The following is a 23,197-nucleotide window of genomic DNA, read 5'->3' on the forward strand; positions in this document are numbered from 1 at the left end:
CTGGTGGTATTTCACAAATTTGGCTTGAAAAACCTGGCATAGAAAGGTTGGTTGTCTAAAGTACCTCGTTCTACCCCAAAATCATATATTTCACGTCCGATAACTCATTCCGGATTACGAGATACACCTGATTTAAGGTCCGATGGTCCGGATCACTTTTGTCGTCGACCGGGCCTTTTCTGATCCATCCTGGCCATGTAACTGTTCGCGACCCTCTCAACATCAAATTCCCAATGCTATCCTAAACATATCTCAAGCTTGTTTAACTCAAGTATAAGGTTCTATCTTTAGGATCTAAATTCCATGATTATATTGTAAAATGGTCTGCAATGACATGACACATTACCAAGACTCGAACTGAGATGCTTGCTTACTACTTGATGTAATCTGTCTTACTTTGGAATCTAATTGTTAAATCTATTGTTAGTGACCTCTTTTTAGCCTTTCTTTGGAATCTAATTGTTAAACCTATTGTTAGGGATCTCTTCTTTTTCTTTTTCTATTCCTTTTTCCTTCGTTTTTTTTTTTAAATAAATTTATTTAATATCAGCTTGTATCAGGCCTCATTTCCAATTACTAGATATATTAAAACACATTTCAAAAGTGTCCTCTTCATTCCCTAATCTGATTGTGAGCTCAATATATTTCAGGTTATGTGAAGGTGGGGAGCTCTTAGAATACTTTTCAAGTGATTCTTTGCTGATTATGTTTATTAAATTCTGTCATCATGGTTTCATTGCATTCAAACATAAACTCAAAAGAATCAATCCTGAAACCTTTGGAATGGACTATTGTGTAGTTTAATGAGGTTTATGGGGCTAGATTTTTTTCATGCTTTGTGTAAGGGTGCATTTGTTTGCACTAAATTTCATGAAACATTTTTATCATTGGGGCTAGATTTTCCGACCAGGATAGAATCCCATTGGGGAGTGCATTTTTACTACTTTGGGATCTGCGACTATAAAATATGTCAAGTGAACTACTGTTGTAGAATTGGTTGGTTCTTTCCTACACTTGGTCTTTTCCAATGCCTCTATTGTCCATTAATTGTTCTGCCTTTGATATAGGATCTCCATTCAGAGGGGATCTCTCTCTTTGGTAAGGTTGTCTACATGTATGGCCATCACGCTTTTCATGTCTTTATAGTAACAGGGATGGAAGATCTTCTTTCCGCTTTCTCCGTAAATTAGATTGTGTATGGAGGCTTGAAGAATGTGATTCTGTGGGTTTCAAAGGTGTATCTAGGAGTTGAAAATTTTTTTATTTATGTAAACCTCATTTTTTGTTTAGAAGAAAAAAAAAACTTTCATACCATATTTCAAAGGAGAATTAAATGGCTCTTTTTTATTTCTTTCTTTCTTTCCTTTTTCTTGTTTGGCTCATTGGATTCATCCTAAAATTAAAGAGCCTGTCAATCCAATTGAAAAGCCAAACGAGGGTGTTGTTGTCAAAGGCTAAGCATCACATAAAATAGCTTTGTTGTGTCATTAGCAGATTCAAAGATCTTTGGTGGTGTCTAACCTTAATCTAAACTTTTGGTATGATCACAGTGAAATTGATTTGAAAGTTGGAAGATGGTACTGTGTTTCTAAAGAAGGGTCATGATGAGGAGGAACCCTTTGAGTTCAAAACTAATGATGGTAATAAAAATACCTCGATCAATGCTTTTCAAACATGGATTTTTCTGGGTCTGCATGGCTGAATGCTATTTTACCTTCGCATAAAGCAAGTCGTTGATGGCCTTGACAGGGTGGTGATGGCCATGAAGAAGGGAGAGCTTACATTGATGACAATTGCACCTGAATATGCTTTCTCTAGTTCTAAAGTAAAACAAGAATTGGCAGTTGTTCCTCCCAATTCCACTGTATACTATGAGGTGGAGCTTGTCTCATTTGTCAAGGTAAGTTAAAGTTCCAATTTCCATTTACTGCTCACTGTCCCTTTCACTGTCTTGAGCATGGCCGACTGATTGAAGTGCTTATCAATCTATTGCTCTCATCATTCGGGATAAAGAGTTGTGGGATATGAATAATGAAGGGAAAATAGAGGCTGCTAGGAAGAAGAAGGAAGAAGGAAATGCATTTTTCAAAGCAGGAAAATATGCTAGGGCCTCCAAGAGATGAAAAGGTAAAATCATATTTTGTTAATGGGTTGTGGTTTGATGCCCAAGAGATTTGAATTGCAAATGGTGAGTTTATTCAAGAGAAGAAGAGAAGAACCAATGTTTCATATAATTCATAATGGGAAGAGTAGCCTCCAGTTGCAATTGTGCTTCCTTTTGAATCCAACTTGATTAACTGTAAGCATGGCTTTAGGACTGTCTGTGTTGGTTGCAAGTTGGATGAGTTGACTTGGATTTGGCACTACCATATTTGGCTAATGCCACGAGCCCCCATCCTTCCATGTGAGTCTCAACTTGACTCAAAACTAGATGAGTCACTCTTGACTTGATGACTCTAAAATCATGGCTATAAGTTGGAGGCAGGCTGTCCATATCATTGTTGATGAAATCGCGATCTAGTTATTTCTATTTTATTGGACTTGCCATTGCAATTCAATTCAATGGTGCATCCAATGCATCTATAATACTTCTCTCATTCTGAAACTTAGTTTTTCTTTTTTGATGATCCTCAAATGTGGAATTTCTTCTCTTTTAAAATTGTAGTCTCCAAAGTTTGTTGAATATGAGAACACTTTTAGTGAAGAGGAGAAGAAGAAGTCGGTGCTGAAGGTCACTTGCAACCTCAATAATGCAGCCTGCAAACTGAAGCTCAAAGACTACAAAGAGGCAAAGAAACTATGCACTAAGTTCTGTTAAGTCGATGGATCCTTTCATTTGGTTTGTGCTTTAAGTTTGCTACAATTTACACTATAGTAGAAGGTGGTATCAAGAGTCATAGACAGCAGCAACAGTTTCTCATGGTTAATCTTTTCATTTGTTAGACATCATCTTTTGAGTTCATGCTCATGTTTTACAACCTGGGTCTCCTAACTGCTTTCATTGACAGTTCAGTCCAACTGTCAGTGCTGCTTGGCCTATTTTCACCTGGGAATCTGCTTCATTCAAAATAATAAATAAAAAAAGAACTATAACATTTCAATCACTTGATTCTTGTTCTCCCCTGAAGGTTCTCGGGGAATAACCTGTCATTATCTTATTCTAGCATGTGAGCATTTCTCATCTTTTATAAATGAATAAGATAAAGTATGGTGTTCAACTTCTTTTTTTTTTTTTTTGAATGAGCCAAGTACATCTCGTATTATATAACATGTTCTCATACTCATAAATGAACATGAATAAGATTTTGGATCAGATAATATGCCCTTCATATTAGGTTTCATTTGACAAATGACATGGGCATAGTATAGATATATAAACTAATACATGGAACCATCTTAACAGAGTTACTGATGTAAAGCGGGTCACGGACACTTTCATGGAAACGATGGACCAGTGAAGACCCTTCTTTCTCAAGGAATGTGCTTAAAATTATATAATGTGTTGCTATAATTTTACTGGCTTGCTCGTAGTTGCATGGTTTTTTGGTTTCAAATCATTCCTAAATAAGAAAAATTACCTTTCCCAAGAATCAAGAGGTTTCAGAATTGGGTTGGAAATTGAAAATTTGTGATGGCTTTCAACCATTCCTAAATTTTTCGACATCCTATTTTAGGAACGGTTATGAACCGTCCCAAAATTGAAAATTTTGGAACGCTTTTCAACCGTTCCTAATTCCTAAATGGTTGGTGTAGTCCACTTCTACAAAAGCTCTCTCTCTCTCTCTCTCTCTCTCTCTCTCTCCCTCTCTCTGTTTGTAGTTTATATGGAAGTGTCAAAAGAGTCACACTAGCTAATTATGAAAAGAATTCTGAGGTATATCAAATAGACTATCGAATTCAGTCTCTTTTATCCATATGATGATGATGCAATTCTATATGGATGCTCTGATAGTGATTGGTGTAGTGACCAAGATTAAAGAAAGAGTACCATAGGGTATGCTTTCTATCTTGGATCGACAACATTTACATGGAACTCAAAGAAGCAGAGTATGGTAGCGTTGTCCACATGTGAAGCCGAGTATGTAGCAGCTTCGTCTACTATATGTGAGGCGATATGGCTAAGGAATATGCTAAAGGAGTTGAAGGATTCGCAGGAAGAATGCACTATCATATACGTAGACAATAAGTCAGCAATTGAGCTTGTCAAAAATACAGTGCAGCATGGAAGGAGCAGGCACATTGATATAAGGTATCATTTCCTGTGAGATTAAGTAGAGTAGAAATCAGTGAAGCTAGAGTACTATCATAACATTGAACAAGTGGCAGACGTCTTCACCAAAGCATTGCTGACTGATACATTCAGGAAACTTAGATCAATGCTTGAAATGAAGCATGTTTTGGTTTGAAGGGGAGTATTGGAGTTGCAAACCAAAACCATCTCCAATAGCTGCCTGTCCGTTGAACTTCCAATGCACAACAGCAGTTCCCATGGAGGTGTTTTGGAAGATGCAAAGGTTGTGTAGTTTCTAGAAGTATTTATTGGTGGAAGCTCCTAGTAGGGGTATTGTTGTCTTTTCACATTTCATTCAAAAGTCTATATAAAGGCCCTTGTGTATCCGGTTGTAGCAAGTGTGAAGAAGTGAAGCAGTAAAAAGAAAAATAGTTTGAAATTAAAATTTTTTTAAAAAAATCTGGTTGTTTTCTTTTCTCTCTTCCTTCTACAAATAAAATTTGGCTTGTACAGCCAACATTCTGCTGCTAGGTAATACAGACTGTTTTGCAAATTTGAGGAAATGGAGAAACATTCAACTCATTTATGGAAATAATCAGGCCATTCAACTCTGGTCATCTAACTTGTTACAACGAATACTTGGTGAACTTGAGTGAGTACACTCAGTTCTAAAACTTGCTGACTTGACTGAAAACTCAGTAGAGTCATCTCGACTCAGCAAGATTTCAGGCTGAGTCAACAGGAAACTTAGTTCTCTGGCTGACTCAATGATTCGACTTGCAATTACTTGAGTTGGGTCACTCGCCTTTTCAAAGCTACAACATTTTCGAGATGGGAGGAAACTTAGTTCTCAGGCTGGTTCACTTACATATATAGTTCAATCAGTCGATCTGAACTGTCCAATATTATGTTCAAAACACACTTCATGGGACACTATAAAATTCACACTAATCTGATGATCCAAACAGTCCTTGATTTGTTCTTATTTTCTATGGCAATCCTTTTCCCAATTGATGGATGGGATGTTTAAGATTGCCTAACAAAGGTGGTTCTTTAGAATCATAAGCAAATCCATGATGGTCCCTAACAAATTGCTGCTTAAACCTAATCTGTAAATGATCACGGCCGTTAATATTGGCCACTGATCAAATGGCTAATGTTGAAATCCAGTAAGCCAGGAACAACGTCTTCTATACTGCATTCTACTAACCTGTTAAACTTTTTGTTATATAGGAAAAGTTGAAATCTAGAAAGTAAACCTTAATAGGCTGCTGCTACTCATTAAATGCACACATGGCTAGTATATAATTCTAATAGTCACTCTAGTCTGTTTAAATCATCAGCTCTAATTTGGAATGTGGCCCAGAAATCCAATTTAACAAACTATCACCATTAATTGGAAGGTCACAAAGTTTGCTTAACAATACTAGGTACCAAAGTTTTTGTTTTTTTGTTTTTTTTTTTCCCAGATCCTTTTATTATGATTTTGTTTGTTATGTTGGATATCTTGATTGTTTATCAAACTTCTCAGACTTTCTCATATAGTTCTGACGAAAAGTTTCTAGCATCCTTGGGAAGTAGTGGTCCTTATCAGGTTTGGTACCTAACTTCATTAACGGTTGTAGCGAATTTACCAAGAGAAAATGTTAGCAGCTGCTTGTTTAACTTACCTTTTTTCTTTCAATAGGCAAGTTACCTTTTTTCTTTCAATAGGCAAGTTAGGCTCGTTTCATGTATTGGTGATTTTGAAAGTGGTTCACAGGCCAACATGGAAGCATATTAGTTTCTTGGAACACTATATCATGGAAGAGAGTTGGATCAAAGAAAATAGTCTGTGACCCTATTTCTGCCTTCAATGTTTCAGCTGATGGAAAACTCTTTGTAATGTAAATCTTCAATTAATGCTTCCATTATGAACTCAATCTACAGATACTTCGGCCTAAAAAATTAGGTTGTTTTACTCCTAGGTAGGCCACAATATGGTAATCATAGGATTCAAGAAAATGGAATTGGAAATAAAAATTCTAAAATGTTAAACACAGGACAACCAAGAAGGCACCTACTGACACCAAGCTAGAGTGTGTTTGTAAGCTTCGAGAGGCTGGTTACTGGTGATGCATTCATCTTCCTATGACAAGTAGCTTTCTCATGCCTTGATGATTGCATTAAGGTTTTCCCTAATACAGTTCAACACAATGGAATTTTCAATGAATTTGTACCATGGACGTGTTGTTAGTTGGGAAATTGCTCAATGGGGTTACTTGTGTATTAGCTTATCAGGATGATTTTTAGTTCTTACCAACAAGAAAGAAATATGATCTCCAATTAATAATCATGATTAATTAAAATGAGATGAACTCATTTTTAAGAGGCATCCAAACAGACCATCAAGTGTAGAGAGTTGCATGTGAGTTTTTGCACTCTCACATGTTTGTGATCACATGGTTCACGCCCCTTCACTACACTTTAAGGAGTGTGCAACAAGCTGATATGGAGGGTCCCCTGCCTTAGCACATGTATGATTTTGTAATCTCATGTATATGCAGCCCATCGAACGGAGATCATGGGTTTAAAGGGTACCACACTACACCAAAATCGTCATTTAGGAACGGTTCAGGAACGGTTTAATACCGTTTCTGAATGAGGCATCGCAGAAAATCAGGAACGGTTCAGAACCGTTTTGGGTACCGTTTCATTTTTTAGAAACAGAATTTTAGGAACGGTTTTAAACCGTTCTGGTGCCAATGGTCACATTTTGGGCAAAAAATTTTAGAAATGGTTTTGAATGCTTATGAACGTTGCCAACAGTCAGATTTTAGGACGGAATTTTAAGAACAATTTTAAACCCCTTTGTTAATTGTATGAGAGAGAGTGGGGTATGTAATCTACTTGTATTATATGCCAGATAATTACACAAATAGAAGAAAAAGACAATAGAATGATTCACACGCAACAATTTTTTCCTTCTAGTACACATTCAATTTAAATTCCAATTTCAATACAACATTTCATTTCCAGGCTTCTATAATCCAACAATTCCTTGCTCTTTTCTAGAATGATCACTCTGCCTTCAGATATGACATCCGCTGCAAATCCTCCTCATCCATCCCCCACAACCTGAGTGATCTCTTCCACCAGTTCTTCAGGCCTGGTATTCCATCTGAAAAATACCATATTTATATTAAAAATAATTGCACACGTAAAAATGTTATCAGCCCCTGTCCAGGCTCTTTATTTAGGCACCAGAAATTGAGATCAAGGCCTGGCCTGCAAACCCCAAAATCATGGAATAGAGCTCTCAACAGCCAAAAATGGGCAGGGACTCAGCATGGGCTAGGCCTTAGTGGAGATAGTTATGAAACCTTAATCAACCCATAGTAACAAGGGCCACTTAGAAGCCCAACAGGCCCAGTTACAACATAAAGAGAGAGGACTGATCACCTATAACTGGTTGTCTCTTCAACCTGCTTTTCTCTTTTCAATGAAAAAAAAAAATTGGCGAGCACTTCTGCAGTTAAGGTAATTGCATAGGAAATTACACCAATCATTTCAGTGTATAGGAAGATTTTGTTGCACCTGGAATTGGATCCAACCCGACAAAACTGGGGTAGCACTTCTGCAGTTAAGGTAAAAGCAATGTGACAGGTGCAGGTATGTTGATGGATCCTTTCTTTGGATGGATATGATGTAAATATATAGTGGTTGATTGATCTTATCCATCGATCATGGACCTTTTATTTATTTCTTGTGTTAATCGTGTAATTGAAGGCGACCAATCACTAGGATAAGATGGTCCTATGGAGAAGATTTTTTTGTTTGTGGTCCGTCCATATTGGAACCCAATATTCCAACGGTCTGGACCACTAAAACGATGGGCCCCACTTGTAAAAACTCAAAACCAGAGTATACTGTGCATATTCTCCGATCGATGACGATATAATTCCCTACTCAAGCGTACTAACACGAGTATCTCTCGATCGCTTGAGATTGACATAAAGCATCACAGTTAAAATTACAAGACAGAAAAGAATACAAGATCTTGACCGTTCATAAAGTAGGTAAATATTAAAAAATTACTTGTTATATAAATGAATCCAGTCTATACATAAAGATGGCCAAAATTGTATAAGAGAAATGGACGCTCAAAAGACTAATTATCATTAATCGATGATCAAAATCGAGTAGTGAGTGGACCACACTGACGTATTTTCTACATAATTCTTATATTCTAAAATATCCGATCAATGGTTAAAACATCGTACACGTTTGGAATGCTTGCATCGTATCACACGCGTGCGAATACTCTTTAAAACCGTAGTTTGGTGCTTTTCACTGACCAATATATATTCCGTAGGCGCTCGATAAGGAGGAGAAGGTGGGCCACAGGGATCTGACGTGGCACGTGATGAGGACGGGAATCCCCGACTGCAAGCATCTGATGACGACTACCATCCCCCGCCACAGTAATTATATGATATGTGGCTTGTATCTTTTTACAATCTACACGTGTCTTCAATTCTAATACCTGAAGCCGATGATCCGGTAATCCAGACCGTTGGTCCTGGATCACAATCGTTGATGGTAAATTCCCCAACAATTATATGATCAAAAGATCCTAACGAACAAATATCAGTACCTATCTCAGTTGAATATGGACCGAGTTAGGGCTGACCTGACTCGATCCGGTTTTGAAATCGACTTAACCCGAACTCGACCCGACTCGGTACCGAGTCCTTCATGCCTAACCCTGCACACACTTCTCAACTCATTGTCTACATGCACACACTCATCAACTCTTCCTCTTTTAGAGGCGTTAATCTCATTCATTGTTGGTTGGGATCATCCACTCTATATCAAATATGCTCTTGAGTGGAAGTTACAACATGAATAGAAAAATAGGTAGAACTCAAATGCATGCAGAATTGGATTACCATTTGATAGTAGCAGCAGCAGCAGCCAAACAGAGATAATACTGCTTGTAATAAGTATCCAAGGCAAGAGCAGATGGTTCCTTGGCAGCCAAACTTTTAACCAGCACAGCTCCCTGTGAAACATTGATGAAAAGCTACTTATAAACATAATTATGACATTCAAAATCATTTTTAAAAAAATCAAAAGAACAAGAGGTTTCTTTAGCAACCTTAGTATCATCAAAGCACCCATGAACCATGATAACCTGCGCAATTTAGTGTTAGGGTGAACATTTGAAAGAAGACTATCAAAACCCAGAATGTCATCAAGAATCAGCACATTCTTGGTTGACGTATAACATCTATCAACCAGCTTCAAAACTCCAACCATACCATCTGGTGCAAGCTTGTTCGGGTGGGCAATGATCACCATGGGATCATAAAAATGTAGTAGAGTCTTTGTATTTTGTTATGAACTGCTTGTTTCAATGTACTATGAAAGATGAAGTGAGGCTAACCTCAGGTCAAAGGTAGCCACTCCAACCTGCACAAAAGATTGATAATGAGCAATACATGCAACTGAGAAATAGATCATAGTAGTTCACCTCAGCAACATTAAGCCACCATTATCTTGGACTCACAGTGACAAATTTATGAATACAGTAGCATTAAAAAGACAAATGACCATATCAATGTTGAAGTAAAAGAAACTCCGTATAAATGGATGTAGAGGAAGTAAAGGATAGCTGCAGAGCGGGAACTGAGGAAACCAACCGCATAGATGCCCATGACGTGGTAAAAGGCAGTAAGTGTAACCGGGAGCTCTGAGTGCATTTCGCCCTGCAAGTGGAAGGAAGAATGGGTTTCATAAGCAGGATTTTAATGCTCACATTCAACTGAAAGACTGAATATGACCTATTTATTTGATGTTTATAACAGATACAGAAAATGCAGTAATTAAAAAAGATGAAATTTTGAAGTTTTAAGATGTTTCTTCAGATGCATACCTTCAGAATTTTACCAGCCTTTTGGTTTCTAAACATAGTTTTTCCTCTCTGTCTTCTGCAAGGGAGGAACCTTAGCTTCATCTCCCAAAACACTTCCTTTCTGAATCACAAAGTAAGGACCGACCGAAACATTTTGTCCAATCTTTACCAGCATGAAGCTTAAAACTCCATCCCTCACCTCATGGCTTTAAACCATCGCCCCTCTACAATCACAGCTCCATTTCCAATCAAAACCAGAGTAGGGTCCGTAATATCGACAGTGTCAAGCAAAACCAATGATCCGACCCGAGCTCCCAGCATCTCAAACCAGTAATTCAGGAACACTGTTCCTCTCAGATGGACTGCCAGAATTCTCCCAATGACTTCTTGGGCCTTGTAGAGAGCCCACCATTTCAGTAAAAAACCTGACAGCATATAATCATTCATGATATTTAACTCTGATGCAAGAAGCAAATCTCTCCCATACAGATACCTGAAAATAGGCAACAACAATGCAGTGTTAGCCAAACTGGTAGAGTCTACTTTCAGTAAAGTGTTTTATCTGTGATATAATTCCTTACCATGTAGTGATGATCGAAGCCATCAACACATTTGTCAAAAACCTGCATTATATCTATCATGTTCAATCTATAGAAACAACTAATCAAGTAAGCTATACAATCAAAACATATATATAGTCCAAAAAGGTTAAGTGTCCAAAAAAGTATTAAACTATTGTTGCTAATCAGTGAACTCAGTAAAGCAATGATGCCATGCAACAAATGAGCCAATTCCAACTTCGCCTAAAGTCGAATGATATCCGTCTGGCTCGGGCAATTCGACGTCTCCTTTGATAATGACATCAATGGCAACCTTGTAAAGATCTTCCTGAAGAGGTTTGCCATGAATCATTTGAAGCCCATCTGCCAAAATAACTCGCCCTTGAGCAACGAGCTCTTTACGCCAAGAGTACAACTTGCATGGCCGCATTCTCTCTACACATTGATGATTCCCAACTGAGGGTCCACTAATCGATTGTGGATTCTCCGGTTGAATCGAATCCATGTGTTGCTGCTATAATAAAGTTCCACACCATGTGTTATATATGATAATTGAAAAAAATAATTTATTACTATTTAAATTTTAAAAAGAAGGATTTCAATGAAAATTGACCTGAATCATCTCTTTGATACCCCCAATTTGGTCCGTAAGAAAATCTATTTTAGAAGATAGCTCTTGAATTTTGAACAATTGCTCTTGAATTGTGGATGATTGCTCTTCTACTTTTCCTTTATACGAAGAGATCTTTTCAAGAGCTGCAGCGGACCCCCTGATTTGTGATTGGAAAACGGTGGTCCCAACACCTCGAACACGACCCCTTGTATCAGGACCAAACACTTGAGTCAATGGATCGTTGAGGATGTCGTGGGAATTACTTCCTTCGCTAGCAAGTAACTCTTTGACTTTTTCCTACAATATTATACAATTACATAAGTAATATATTGACACTAAATTTCAATTCTATAAACTTAAGTTTAAGACAACGAGATTACCACATGTGAAGCCGCATTACTATGAACAGAACCATCCTTTCTTGAATTTAAGTTACATATAACTATCAATACTTACCATTTCTTCCTCGATTCTCGTGTAGCCATGTTTGCCACTCGTATGGTAAATTTTTAAAATTTTCCTATTCTCGGCATTTTTTTTCCTTTGTTCTACAATTCTGGGATCCAAATTATGTTCAATGAACATTTCCCAATCTTCAGGCCTAACTCTTGGTGGACGGTTGTTTAATTTGGAATCAAGATCTGAATGAGGATCAAGGTACTTCATCCTCAATTTACACTTGTACTTCCTGAACATATCGGACATGCTTTTAAAGCATTTCTCCTTGTAAAACTGAGGAATAACAAACTCGTCCTACAAGAAAACTCGAGATTGATTTAGTTGAAGCAAAAAAAGAATAATGATTAATTTATATCATAAGAAATTTTGTTGTATCTTACCTTCAAGAGCTTCCAAATTTCTTCTTTCTTACTCATTGGCACTGCACGCCAATCCTTGATGGCAATAGAGACATGGGTGCGAACCAACTCTCCACTTCTTGTAGTCAACCTATGTGAGTGTTCACTCACAAGTAGTCTAAATGCATTTAAGCTGATTACAGGCTTATTTTTTGACAACGATGAAGTTCCTAACACATACAAAACTTATGTTGTATCAAAATAATATTATTTAAAACAATTATTAAATAATAAGGTAATGAAGGAACTGTATTTACCTGCATTTTTTTATGCATGTGCTTGTGAAGTTGACATGTTCTCCTCGACTATTGACATGTCGCAGCTCACCTATAGACACAAATTTATATAAGTAGAAATCATCATACAAATAGAAATTCATTTATCAAATGAATCAACACAAAGTATGATAACAAAAAAATTACCTATAACTCGTAGCCAATTTCCTTTATAATATTTTCTAAATTTGTATTCTCGCCCCCAGAAGAGGAAAACAGAGTCGAATCTTCAAGTGTGTCCACGTCTTTCGTCAATCTTTTTGGTGACATTAAAACAATATACCATCCAGGCCTTGTTTGATCCTTGGAGTAGAATACTTAACTTGCTTGGGATGCAAGTATAAATGGTTCATCTCCTTCCTTCTCATGTCCTTTAAATTTCTCCATATTTAACATTACCAAATTTGACTCGGGATCAACAATGCATCCATTGGTCTTGTCTTCCACTCTGACCCAATCACAATAAAATAATGTTTGATGGAAGACAGTGTAATCCAACTTGATTATCTGTTTTACTAGTCCATAATAGGTAGCCTCATCTTCTTTGTAATTCTTATCTTTAGCACTTGCCCTATATTTAGTGATGGCTTTCATGGACACCCCACTATTTTGTGTTGACTTAGTAGTCTCGTATTCACTTGGAGAGAATATAAAACCATTCACGCGATACTTGTTATAGCATTTTACCTTAAACGTAGGGCCATCTACTAATCGTTTCAATGTCAACTCGCCCTCAACAAACTCCAACTGCAAATAAGAAAAAAGTAATAACTATATATGAACAAATATATTAATTAAATGAATAATTAGAAAAATACCTCCTTTCGTAACCAATTGATGAAATCATGTTCATTGTTCTTCGACACACTGCCCTTTCTTCTTTGCCCTTTGATGTGGTCGGTCTTAAATATATTTCATACTTCCTATATGAAATATATGTAAGTATTTATCCAATTACGACTCGTGATTCGATATTTTAGAAAATTTATCTACTTACCTTTTCCATTCATAAATTTCATTGTAGCAGTGTAGAACCCATCTACGTACTTATTGATGTTGTATGTTAGTTAGGTATATATTCTTGCCATTATCCAAAGGCTCTTCATCACACACCCTATCCTCGTCCAGGAACCTTTGACGCATAAGTTTGTGACTCTCTCTCACCGTTTGGCATGTACTCCATACAATATAAAATAGATTCTTCTACAATGTAACGCTCTGCAATACACCCTTCAGGATGTGCTGTATTCTTTACGTATCCTTTCTAAATCTTCATTAACCTGATGGAGGCATCCAATTAATAATATATTGTCAATATATGACGACGATGAAGTCTAAATGAATCACATCAAGGTTAGATATTTACCGTTCAAAAGGATACATCCACTGAATTCTAACTGGACTGCAAGCTAATGCTTCGTCAGCTAGATGTATCATAAGGTGAACGCTAATAACAAAGAATGAAGGAGGAAAAAACTTCTCCAAAACACATATTGCCACAACAACACGTTGTTTGATGGCAATGATGTTATCTGCACTAATTGTCTTCGAGCACAGGACATTAAAGAAGTAACAGATGTGCTGAATAGCAATTCGCAACGTCTTATGCTCTGAGAAAGCATGTTGTAGCAACACAGGTAGTAATTGACACATAATGACGTGATAATCATGCGACTTTAGTCCCTTTATCTCAAGAGTTTGTAAGTTCACAAGATGTTTAAATCTGGAACTATACCCTGTTGGAACCTTCAAGTCATGCAATGTTTGACAGAACAATTCTTTCTCCTTGCAACTTAAAGTAAATGGTGCCTTTGGTTTAATAGTTTTGCCATCTGCTTCTTTCAGCTATAAGTCTTTCATTATGTTCATTTTTTTCAAATCTTCGCGTGCACTTATTTCATCCTTAGTTTTATCTTTGACTTCTAGAATCGTCGACAGAAGATGGTCACCAACATTCTTTACAACATGCATTACATCCAAGTTATGCTGAACTGGTAACTCCTGAAAAAACACAATTATGATGGAATGTTAAGTTTTTATTTGTTGACATATATGCAAATGAAACTAACAAGTTAAGGAAATTACCTTCCAATATGGCAAGTCGAATAGGATCAATCTTTTGTACCAAGCAGTTATATTCCCAGTCGAATCATCACCATAACTTTTTCATTTCTTCCCCTTCGATTTACCGATATCCATCTAAATACTGATTACCTTCGCTTCAACCTCCAAACCACTTAATCGATGAGAAGGTCTTCCTTCTTCCACTTTATTATTGAATGCCGCTTTTTGAGTCCTAAAAACATGATTAATAGGAAGAAATCTTCGATGGCCCTGATAGGAGTACTTCTTGCCACTCTTAAGTCGTTCAGCAACAGTTCCCTCGGCACAAACAGGGCAAGCATATTGTGCATGTGTAACACATCCTGATAAACTCCCATATGTAGGAAAATCATGAATTCCCCACATTAAAATGGCTTTCAAATTAAAAATTATTTTTAAATGAGGATCATATGTTGTCACTCCATTAAGCCACAAATTCTTCAACTCGTCAATCAACAGTTGTAAGTATACATCAATGTCCTTACTTGGTCCTTTTGGACCTGGTATCAATACCGTTAACATTGAAAATTCTCTTTTCATACACATCGAAGGGGGTAGATTATATGGCGCTATAATGACAGGCCAACAACTGTAGACACTACTAAGATGTCCAAATGGGTTAAATCCATCAATCGCAAGCCCTAAACGTACATTACGGAATTCTTCAGCAAAACCTGGTCACTTGTTATTTATTACCATCCAACTTGATGAATCAGACGGATGCCGCATAACACCACTATATTCTTTCAGTTGAGAATGCCAAGTCATTTGCTCCGCTATCCATGGCACACTAGAAATAAAGTTTTTTTTTTTAAAAAAAAGATTACTTATTAATTTTTTTAACAAAAGGTATATAGGATAATATTAAAATTATATTAAACATTGAATGCACACCTGTATAGCCTCTGTAGCCTTGGTGCCAAAGGAAAATATCTCAAAATCTTCGATGGAACTCTAACGCCTTTTTTCTTTGCCAAGTAATCTGACCTCCATCTCGATGTATGACATGTTGGACAATTTTGTCTATCTTTATACTCTTTCCAATAAATAATACAATCATAGGGACATGCATGTATAGTCTCATAAGTCATTCCTGATGAGTTGATCATTTTTTTCGCTTGATATGTGCTCCCTGGCAACGTATTTTCTACTGGTAACAATTTCTTAACCAATTAAAAAAGATCATTAAAGATATTATCCGACCAACCATTATGTGCCTTTAAACTATACAACTCAACAGTAACCGATAATTTTGTGAGTTCTCTAAGGTAGGAAGGGTACAAAGATTGTCTTGCATCATCAAATAAAGCCTTATATCTTTCTGCATCAAGGTCTTCATGACAATTTTCATTTCTTCTAAGATCATCCATAAGAGTATCAGCATGTTCTCCAATATTTCTAAATGCATCATTAACAAGTTCCTCCATTCTAGGATACTCATCATCGGATTGATCATCAAACGTCGATGTTGATGGTTTCTCGTTACTTTTCGCAAGACTTTCACCGTGAAAAATCCAATGTGTGTATGACTTATCAATACAGTTAATGAGCAAATGCTCATGAATCTCTCCAAGAGTGAACATCCCACTCTCATTTCTACATTTCACACACAGACACGAATAATGATCAAATCCACCACCGTTGTTCTTTGTAAAATGCACAAGTCCATCCAAATATTCTGGACTTAACCTATGTTTGTCCATCCATGCTTTGTTACTTAATGACGACATTCTGCAATAAATGAGAAAATCAAGTCAATTTTGATGTTAAAATGATGGTTGGACCCTATTAATTAAATGTGTTTAAAGTGAATAAACAAATTCCAATGCATGCTTTAGTGAAATAAAACAAGTTTTTGATTTCCATTTTTCAATCGTAAGTATGATAACAAACTAAAATAAAAAACGCTGCATCTCTTTTTTAAACTCAACGGGCAGATATGTTTACATGAAGTAATAAAAATATAAATTAACTAAGACTATAGGTAAGCACACAATTATACCTGATTCAGTAGGTTCTTATCTACAACAAGAGAAGTGGACTTCAACAAATATTATTATATTCCTGAAACAAAACAAAACAGATATATGGTTCATTTGATTAAAGAGGTATTTAGCATTCTATAAAAGCATTTAATGCACTACATTAATCCATTGCACTCTCTAACAAGTAATACCATTGTTAGCAAGGAATGTAACATTCATTTTAAAAATAAACTCTCCACCATCACTACGAACATTCTTTTGGGTATGCAAACCATTCATTTGTAAAGAAAATGAGTTTACAGGAATAAGTGGGAAGTGCAGTGGAAGAATAGGGAGATTGGCCTGGTAAAATGTCAATAAAAACATGTACCTCAGTGCGCCCTTTCACAGCTTTTGGGTATTGGTCAGATCAGTCAAGCCCGACTATCTAGTTGCATAGAATGTTGTGGAACCTGTTGTGGTGTTGCAGTTTAAAATCAGATTTCTGCTACAACGACCAATTGAGGTAGAAGACTAGAACTCATCTTCCATCTAGTCTGAACAAAAGATATATAATTTTTGTAAGCTGAACAAAAGAAATGAAGAAAGAATGAACGATGACTATGGAATGGAAGCTGAACAAAAGACATATAATTTTGTAGGAGCACTAAAGTAGTGACCCACCATAAGATTGTGGACTTCCAGCTGCTATCCCTGATTGATCCATGGATGATGACTATGCAGGCATGGAAGCACTTCCCTGTGTAGGAGCATTGGAAGTAGTGCCATCCCCATACTGCTTTGGTTCCCCAATAAGATCGCACTTTTCAACTATTACTTCCAAGTTGATGATAATAATGATCTTGATTGTAGTGAATGAAATCATCATGAGAGAGAATATTTATTAAAAAAAAAAACACTTAGATGAAATGAAGAATAGATATGATATGCATATGCTGAGCATTTTAAGAGAATGAGGTTGGGCAGAATTAGCTTCAGCCCAAAAAGTAACAGCCACATAGCTTTCTGTCTTACACAACCTAAGCAGAATATTAATTTTGAGTTTAGAAGGAAGAAAATGAATGGCCTTAAGAAAATCACTTTATGTGCCCTGCACACCTCCCACCTTTCCAGTGGCAAGTAGCTTTTTTCTTTTTCCTGATACAAAATGCTGCCAATCAATCCCTGGACCTTCTGTTTGACGGATTAGCTGCTCATTCAAGACTGGTCTGTGGCAGATAGTATCCTATTCTAGTTCCAGTAGCTCTGCATGTCAACCACCATAAAAGAAATGAAATATCGTCCAACCTGTTACTGTTGAAAATATAATTTGAAAATTAATATATCTATTGCAGGTGTTATCCACCACTGAATTGTATCTTAGATGATGATCTGAACCAAATCATGCTGTGGATTGTATGCTACTAGTGCCATTTGAAGAAAATTGGTTTTGGATGATTGTGCATGAATAGGAACATGGAATATTGAAAAGTAAAATTTTTAATGAGTCATGTTCAAATCCAAGATTCAAAGGTTATAGGATCATCAATGATGCATGATTACAAGAAAGTAGCAAACATGAACAATTGAGATCAATATGAGAAAGCACCCTGTGTCTGTTGTAACCTTGATAAAAATGCACCCACCATGTCTACTTTCTAATTTAGTATTATTATCTGACTAAAAGCAGAAGTGATGGGGGGGGGGGGGGGGGGTATTTAAAAAAAAAGTGGGTCTATACAAGAATGGTGATTCCTTACATGTGCGGACATACAAAACATGTGCAGGATTTGTGATGATCAATGAGCAGTAAAGATTAGGTGAATGTATTTCAGCAAAAAATGTTGTGCAAATTGCATGTGACAGATAATTGTAAAAAGAAAGAAAGGAAAAAAAAAAAAACCACATACCTTTGTCACATCCTACACCTGATGATACAATGCATTGACCTCAATAAGAGTACAAAGGTATGATTTCTTTGTAAGCCAAAATAAACATAAATGTAATGTACTACTGGCCACAACTAGCCAACTTGGTAAGGTATGATTTCTTTCTCCTTGTAAGTAACATGTTTATTTTGAATTTCTATCCACATCTCTACCCTCCATTTCCACCTTTGCTACTACTAACTATAAAATTGGTGGCACTCTAACTTTTTGGCTATTACAGAGTCACAGTCATCTGTTGTTTGTCTTTTATTCTTAGTGTCTTGGTGAAAATGGAAACATGCATGTACAGAATCTGTTGCACAAGAAGCAACATCTTATGAGAAAATTGATGCAGGAAAACCTGCAACCATGATTCGGAAGTCCAATAATAAAAAAATGCTACAAAGTAGAAATAAAGAAAATGCTAACAGGAACATGTCTTACACTAGTAAATTCAGATTCTGATGTGCCACATAGCTCAATAAGCTTAATCTTGTCTACTTTAAGCTGCAAAACAAGTAAACACTGAAGCGTAAGAAACATTTAAAAAAATCAGGCAGGTTGAAATGGAAAGAGAAGAAAGGATTTCAATGATTAGCTACCTTGTGCCTTTTTGCACACAAGTAGAATGCAGTGGCTGTGAAAACAGGCCAACTGAAGTCAACACTTGCTCAACGAGGTGCTGGCAAAGCAGCAAGAAATCGGTCCTTGTAGCTGAAAATCAACATTATTATTCAATTACATATAGAAGAAAGATTACACAAAATTGCATACATCCAAGTAGGCTGACAGGCAAGCATGAGTGATTTATGTTTGTTCACATCTTATATAAGGGTGAACTCCCTCACATAGACAATGAGAACATCAAAAAATAATAATAATAATAAATAAATAAATAAATAAAACAAGGAGATATCCAAGAGGTGAATCATCACACATGTGCCAACATGACACATTTATGTGACATCCTTCATCAGGTTGATCCCACCAATAACATCCAGATGACTGCATAGTGGGTGCTTAGTTGGAGAACCCATCAAATTAGGCATCGCTCCTGCTTTGAACACACTTTGGACTTTCACTCACAATGTCACTCCCTACCCATTTGCACTTGTTTACATTTTGAAACGGACGCTTCCCTGATCCCACACCCGAATCTATTGTCAATCCATGCAACTATAGATGGGTGGCATGGGTCTTAAGTATGGCTAAATTGAGAATGACCCAACCACAAACAGAATGCTGAAAGACATCCTTTCTTTCCTATGAAAAATAAAATAAAATCAACCAATGCAGATATCCAAATAAATGAAAATAATAAAGAACTAGAAACATGAGAAACGACTAAAATACTCAAATCTACAGTTGGCAAGGACAATCATGGAAAGTTAAAATGCAGTGTGAACAGAAAAATAAAATAAAATGGTTATTCAACAGATCCAAAAACTAAATCCGTGTTCCTTCATGTTAGGATCTAAAAATCATGAAAATCTACAGCCTCGCAACCAAAAAATTGAAAAAAAATGCTAAATAATCCACGTATGGATCAGAGCAAGAAACGAGATCTCGTCCATGACTACAGAAAACAAAAACTACATTGAGAAAAACACCAAATAAAAATCTCGCATCTACGACTACAAAGCAGAGCTAAAGCGGAAAGAATGAAAAATCTAACAAATTGTAGCTTTGAGAGATGTAAAACAAGATCTGCGTCCTTACAAGCTGAGATCTGCTGGAGAGACGGTGACTGATATAGAAAGAAGAGGGAGATGAATTACTTTTCTAGGAATCCATTGTTGTTGCTGCTGCTGCTGCACTCACTCCCTCCCTTCAGTCTTCCCCATTCAACCATGGACGACAGATCACACACCCCATATGGAGCTGCTGCTACTGCTTCTACAATATTAGATACCCCATGTGTGGGGACTGTCGTGGAATTGTTGATGTTGCAGGGAGAGGGAGATCGAGAGCGGGAGGGAGATTGAGAGAGAGGGTTGAGATCGGGAGAGGGAGATCGAGGGAGAGGGAGATCGAGAAAGGGAGGGAGAGTGAGAGGGAGATTGAGAGAGAGGGTTGAGATCGGGAGAGGGAGATCGAGGGAGAGGGTGATCGAGAGAGAGGGTTGAGATCGGGAGAGGGAGATCGAAAGAGAGGGAGATCGGGAGAGGGAGAGGGAGAGGCAAATTGTGTTTTGGGCGTTTTGGAGGGATTAGGGCATTTTGGCGACCGAAATAATCCAGTAGTCTCCGGCATTTTATATAAATGTGACTCTCGGGACATGTGGTGTCCACTTGGAGGGTTCTAATAGAATCCATTCCGTCCATCTGTTTCAAAATAATACGATAAACTATATTAGTAAGAAATAAGAATATAGAACACTCAATCGGGACACACCAACAAAAAAGTGAAAGTAACAACGTACAACAGCCACTATTCGAGTACGGTTCACTACCGTTTCAAATCAGAAACGGGTTAGAGCCGTTTTTGAACCAAACTAGGGACCATACTTGATTGACGATTTTGGTGTAGTGCCACTTCACTATTGGCTTAGTTTTCATTGAATGTAGACTAATGTTGGGTTTTTTTTTTTTTAAATTGTATAGGTGGGTTGATCCTCTTAAGGCTTGATCATGGTAGCCCACTCCAGTTTGTAGCAGCTGCGGCGTTTCTTAGTAAATTATACAAAGACTATCTTGGTATTATTAGGAGTTATGGAGGGAGTTGTGGTTCTCAATCATTTTCCATGAAGTATCATTTTTTGATAATGTGGGTTTGAAGCTCATCATGTTGTGTGCATGATATCCAATATGTCCATCACATTCGCCACCACATTTTCCTCTTATATCCCAAAACTTAGGCCCATTCAAGACTTAGAATTCAACTACATTAATCATTTTGGTGGTTTAATCCAAACTGGCCAAAATTTATTTCTTGATTAACTTTGCTTTACATTGTAGTTTGGATGTAATTATTATCTTAACTAAGAAAATCACGAACTAGCTTTTATTTTGATAGATTTACCTTATATTATTTATGATATTTGAGATTTTTTTGGTTAACGAAGATTTGATTTTTGTATCTTACATTTCTATAGTTATTTCTCATTTTTAATTCTACTACAACATTCTTTGAGTTTTAAATATTTTTAAAAAATACAGGTTCTAAATGAAAAATAAAATAAAATTTGCAACGGTTTTCAATCGTCCCTAATCTTTTGCGATGCCCCTATTTTAGGAATGGTTGAGAACCGTTCCAAAATTGAAAATTTGCAATTGTGACACCCTATTTAAACACATTTGAATAGGAATTTTGGTGGTACACATTATATATCTATGACGTCTATCCATTTTCTAGGTCATTTATGGCATGATCCCAAAATGAAGCAAATCCAAATTTTAGGTGGACCACAATTAAGAAATTGTGATGAATGACCATTAAAAATATTTTATGGGCCATAAAGGTTTTTAGATCAATCTGAATTTTGTGTTTTCTCTTCATTCAGCTATGAGTGACCCTATTAATAGGTTGGATGGCAAAAAACACACCCGTGCACCCTAGAAAGTTTTTAATGATGGCATTTAATAATCATTATTTCTTGTGGTGTGGTCCACCTAAGATTTGGATTGCTTCATTTTTTGGATCCATGACATAAGATGAGTTGGAAAAATAGATGGACAGTGTAGGTATGCATTCATCAAGGTGGGTCCATGATTAGGGTCCCACCCACATTACTAGATGCGGGTCGCAGCTAAGTCGTGCTAGTGATGCGGGTTGCAGCTAAGTTGGATCCCACATTTGGAGGGCTTGGATTAGGTGAGGGTAGCGTAATAGCTTAGTGGATGAGGGTCGTGAGACTCACCTTGGTATGTGTTATCTATCCACACCATCCATCCATTTTCTAGCTCATTTTAAGGCATGACCCAAAAAATGAAGCATATCCAAATCTCAGGTGGACCACACTACTGGAAACAAGGAGATTCACCAATAAAAACCTCTCTAGGCCACAAAAGTTTTGGATCAAGCTCATACCTGTGTTTGCCCTTCCTCCAAGTCTATATGACCTTATCAATAGGTTAGATGGCTAACACACATTACGGTGGGCTTTAGCAAGTTTTTAATGGTAGGCCTTCAATCACCATTGTTTCCTATGGTGTGGTCCACCTCATATTTGGATTTTATTTATTGGTGGGCTCATGCCTAAAATTAGCGGTAAAAAAGGGCCTCACCCACATGCACTTTCATGACTTGGCTGGTGGGACCCTACTATGCTTTGCATATCTACTATGACATCTATCCATTATGCTAAAACATTTTATAGCATAGGCCCAAAAATGAAGCAGATCCAAATTTCAAGTGGCCCACACTGAAGGAAACAGTGTTCATTGGACACCCACTATTAAAAACTTCCTAGGGTCCATCCTGACATTTATCTACCATCCAATCTGTTGATAAGGTCACATATATAAGGAAAAATAATTATGAATTTGATTCAAAATGTTGCTGACTTACAGTAAAGTTTTTAATGATCATTTACCACTGTTTCCTACTTTGTGGTCCACCTGAAATTTGGATCCGCTTCATTTTTAGCCCATGCCATTCAAGGCATTCAGCCTCACGATCAGGATCCCACTCACATAGTTGGGTACGGGTTGCAGCCTGGTGGTGCACCTCCCACTACTAAAGATATTGCCTCACCCAACCCACGCTTACATTTGCAATTACAATCGACAATAATCAGTCCATAGAGGCTCCCTTGGTGTCCACCATAAT

General features: G+C 37.0%; 1 protein-coding gene and 1 long non-coding RNA gene across 9 annotated transcripts; both read right to left on the reverse strand.

Moving 5' to 3' along the window:
- Positions 1-7,201: 7,201 nt before the first annotated feature.
- LOC131218896 (uncharacterized) lies at positions 7,202-16,633 on the reverse strand. 7 transcript variants are annotated; one of them, XR_009157911.1, is made up of 7 exons: positions 11,681-11,727; positions 11,301-11,597; positions 10,149-11,201; positions 9,916-9,981; positions 9,372-9,685; positions 9,163-9,275; positions 9,004-9,079 (listed from the first exon to the last, which is right to left on the reverse strand). XR_009157911.1 is itself a non-coding variant. In XM_058213772.1 (6 exons), exons 4-6 carry the CDS (start codon positions 9,572-9,574, stop codon positions 7,291-7,293), a joined length of 417 nt encoding a protein of 138 aa, XP_058069755.1. In that variant the 5' UTR covers positions 9,575-9,685; positions 9,916-9,981; positions 10,149-11,000; positions 16,538-16,633; the 3' UTR covers positions 7,202-7,290. The 7 variants fall into 7 exon arrangements, 2 of the variants coding, with proteins under 2 accessions (XP_058069755.1, XP_058069756.1); XR_009157909.1 differs by having other exon boundaries at positions 9,011-9,275; positions 10,149-10,620; positions 10,709-11,201; XR_009157912.1 differs by having other exon boundaries at positions 9,011-9,275; positions 9,372-9,407; positions 9,535-9,685.
- Positions 16,634-18,654: 2,021 nt separating this feature from the next.
- On the reverse strand, positions 18,655-19,409 carry LOC131218287 (uncharacterized). Of its 2 annotated transcripts, none has more exons than XR_009157610.1 (3): positions 19,030-19,409; positions 18,872-18,934; positions 18,655-18,788 (listed from the first exon to the last, which is right to left on the reverse strand). It is a non-coding gene; the product is annotated as an uncharacterized LOC131218287 (long non-coding RNA). The 2 variants fall into 2 exon arrangements; XR_009157611.1 differs by having other exon boundaries at positions 18,658-18,740.
- Between the last annotated feature and the right edge of the window lie 3,788 nt (positions 19,410-23,197).

This window comes from Magnolia sinica, chromosome 11, assembly GCF_029962835.1.
Source record: "Magnolia sinica isolate HGM2019 chromosome 11, MsV1, whole genome shotgun sequence".
NCBI classification, from domain to species: Eukaryota; Viridiplantae; Streptophyta; class Magnoliopsida; order Magnoliales; family Magnoliaceae; genus Magnolia; species Magnolia sinica.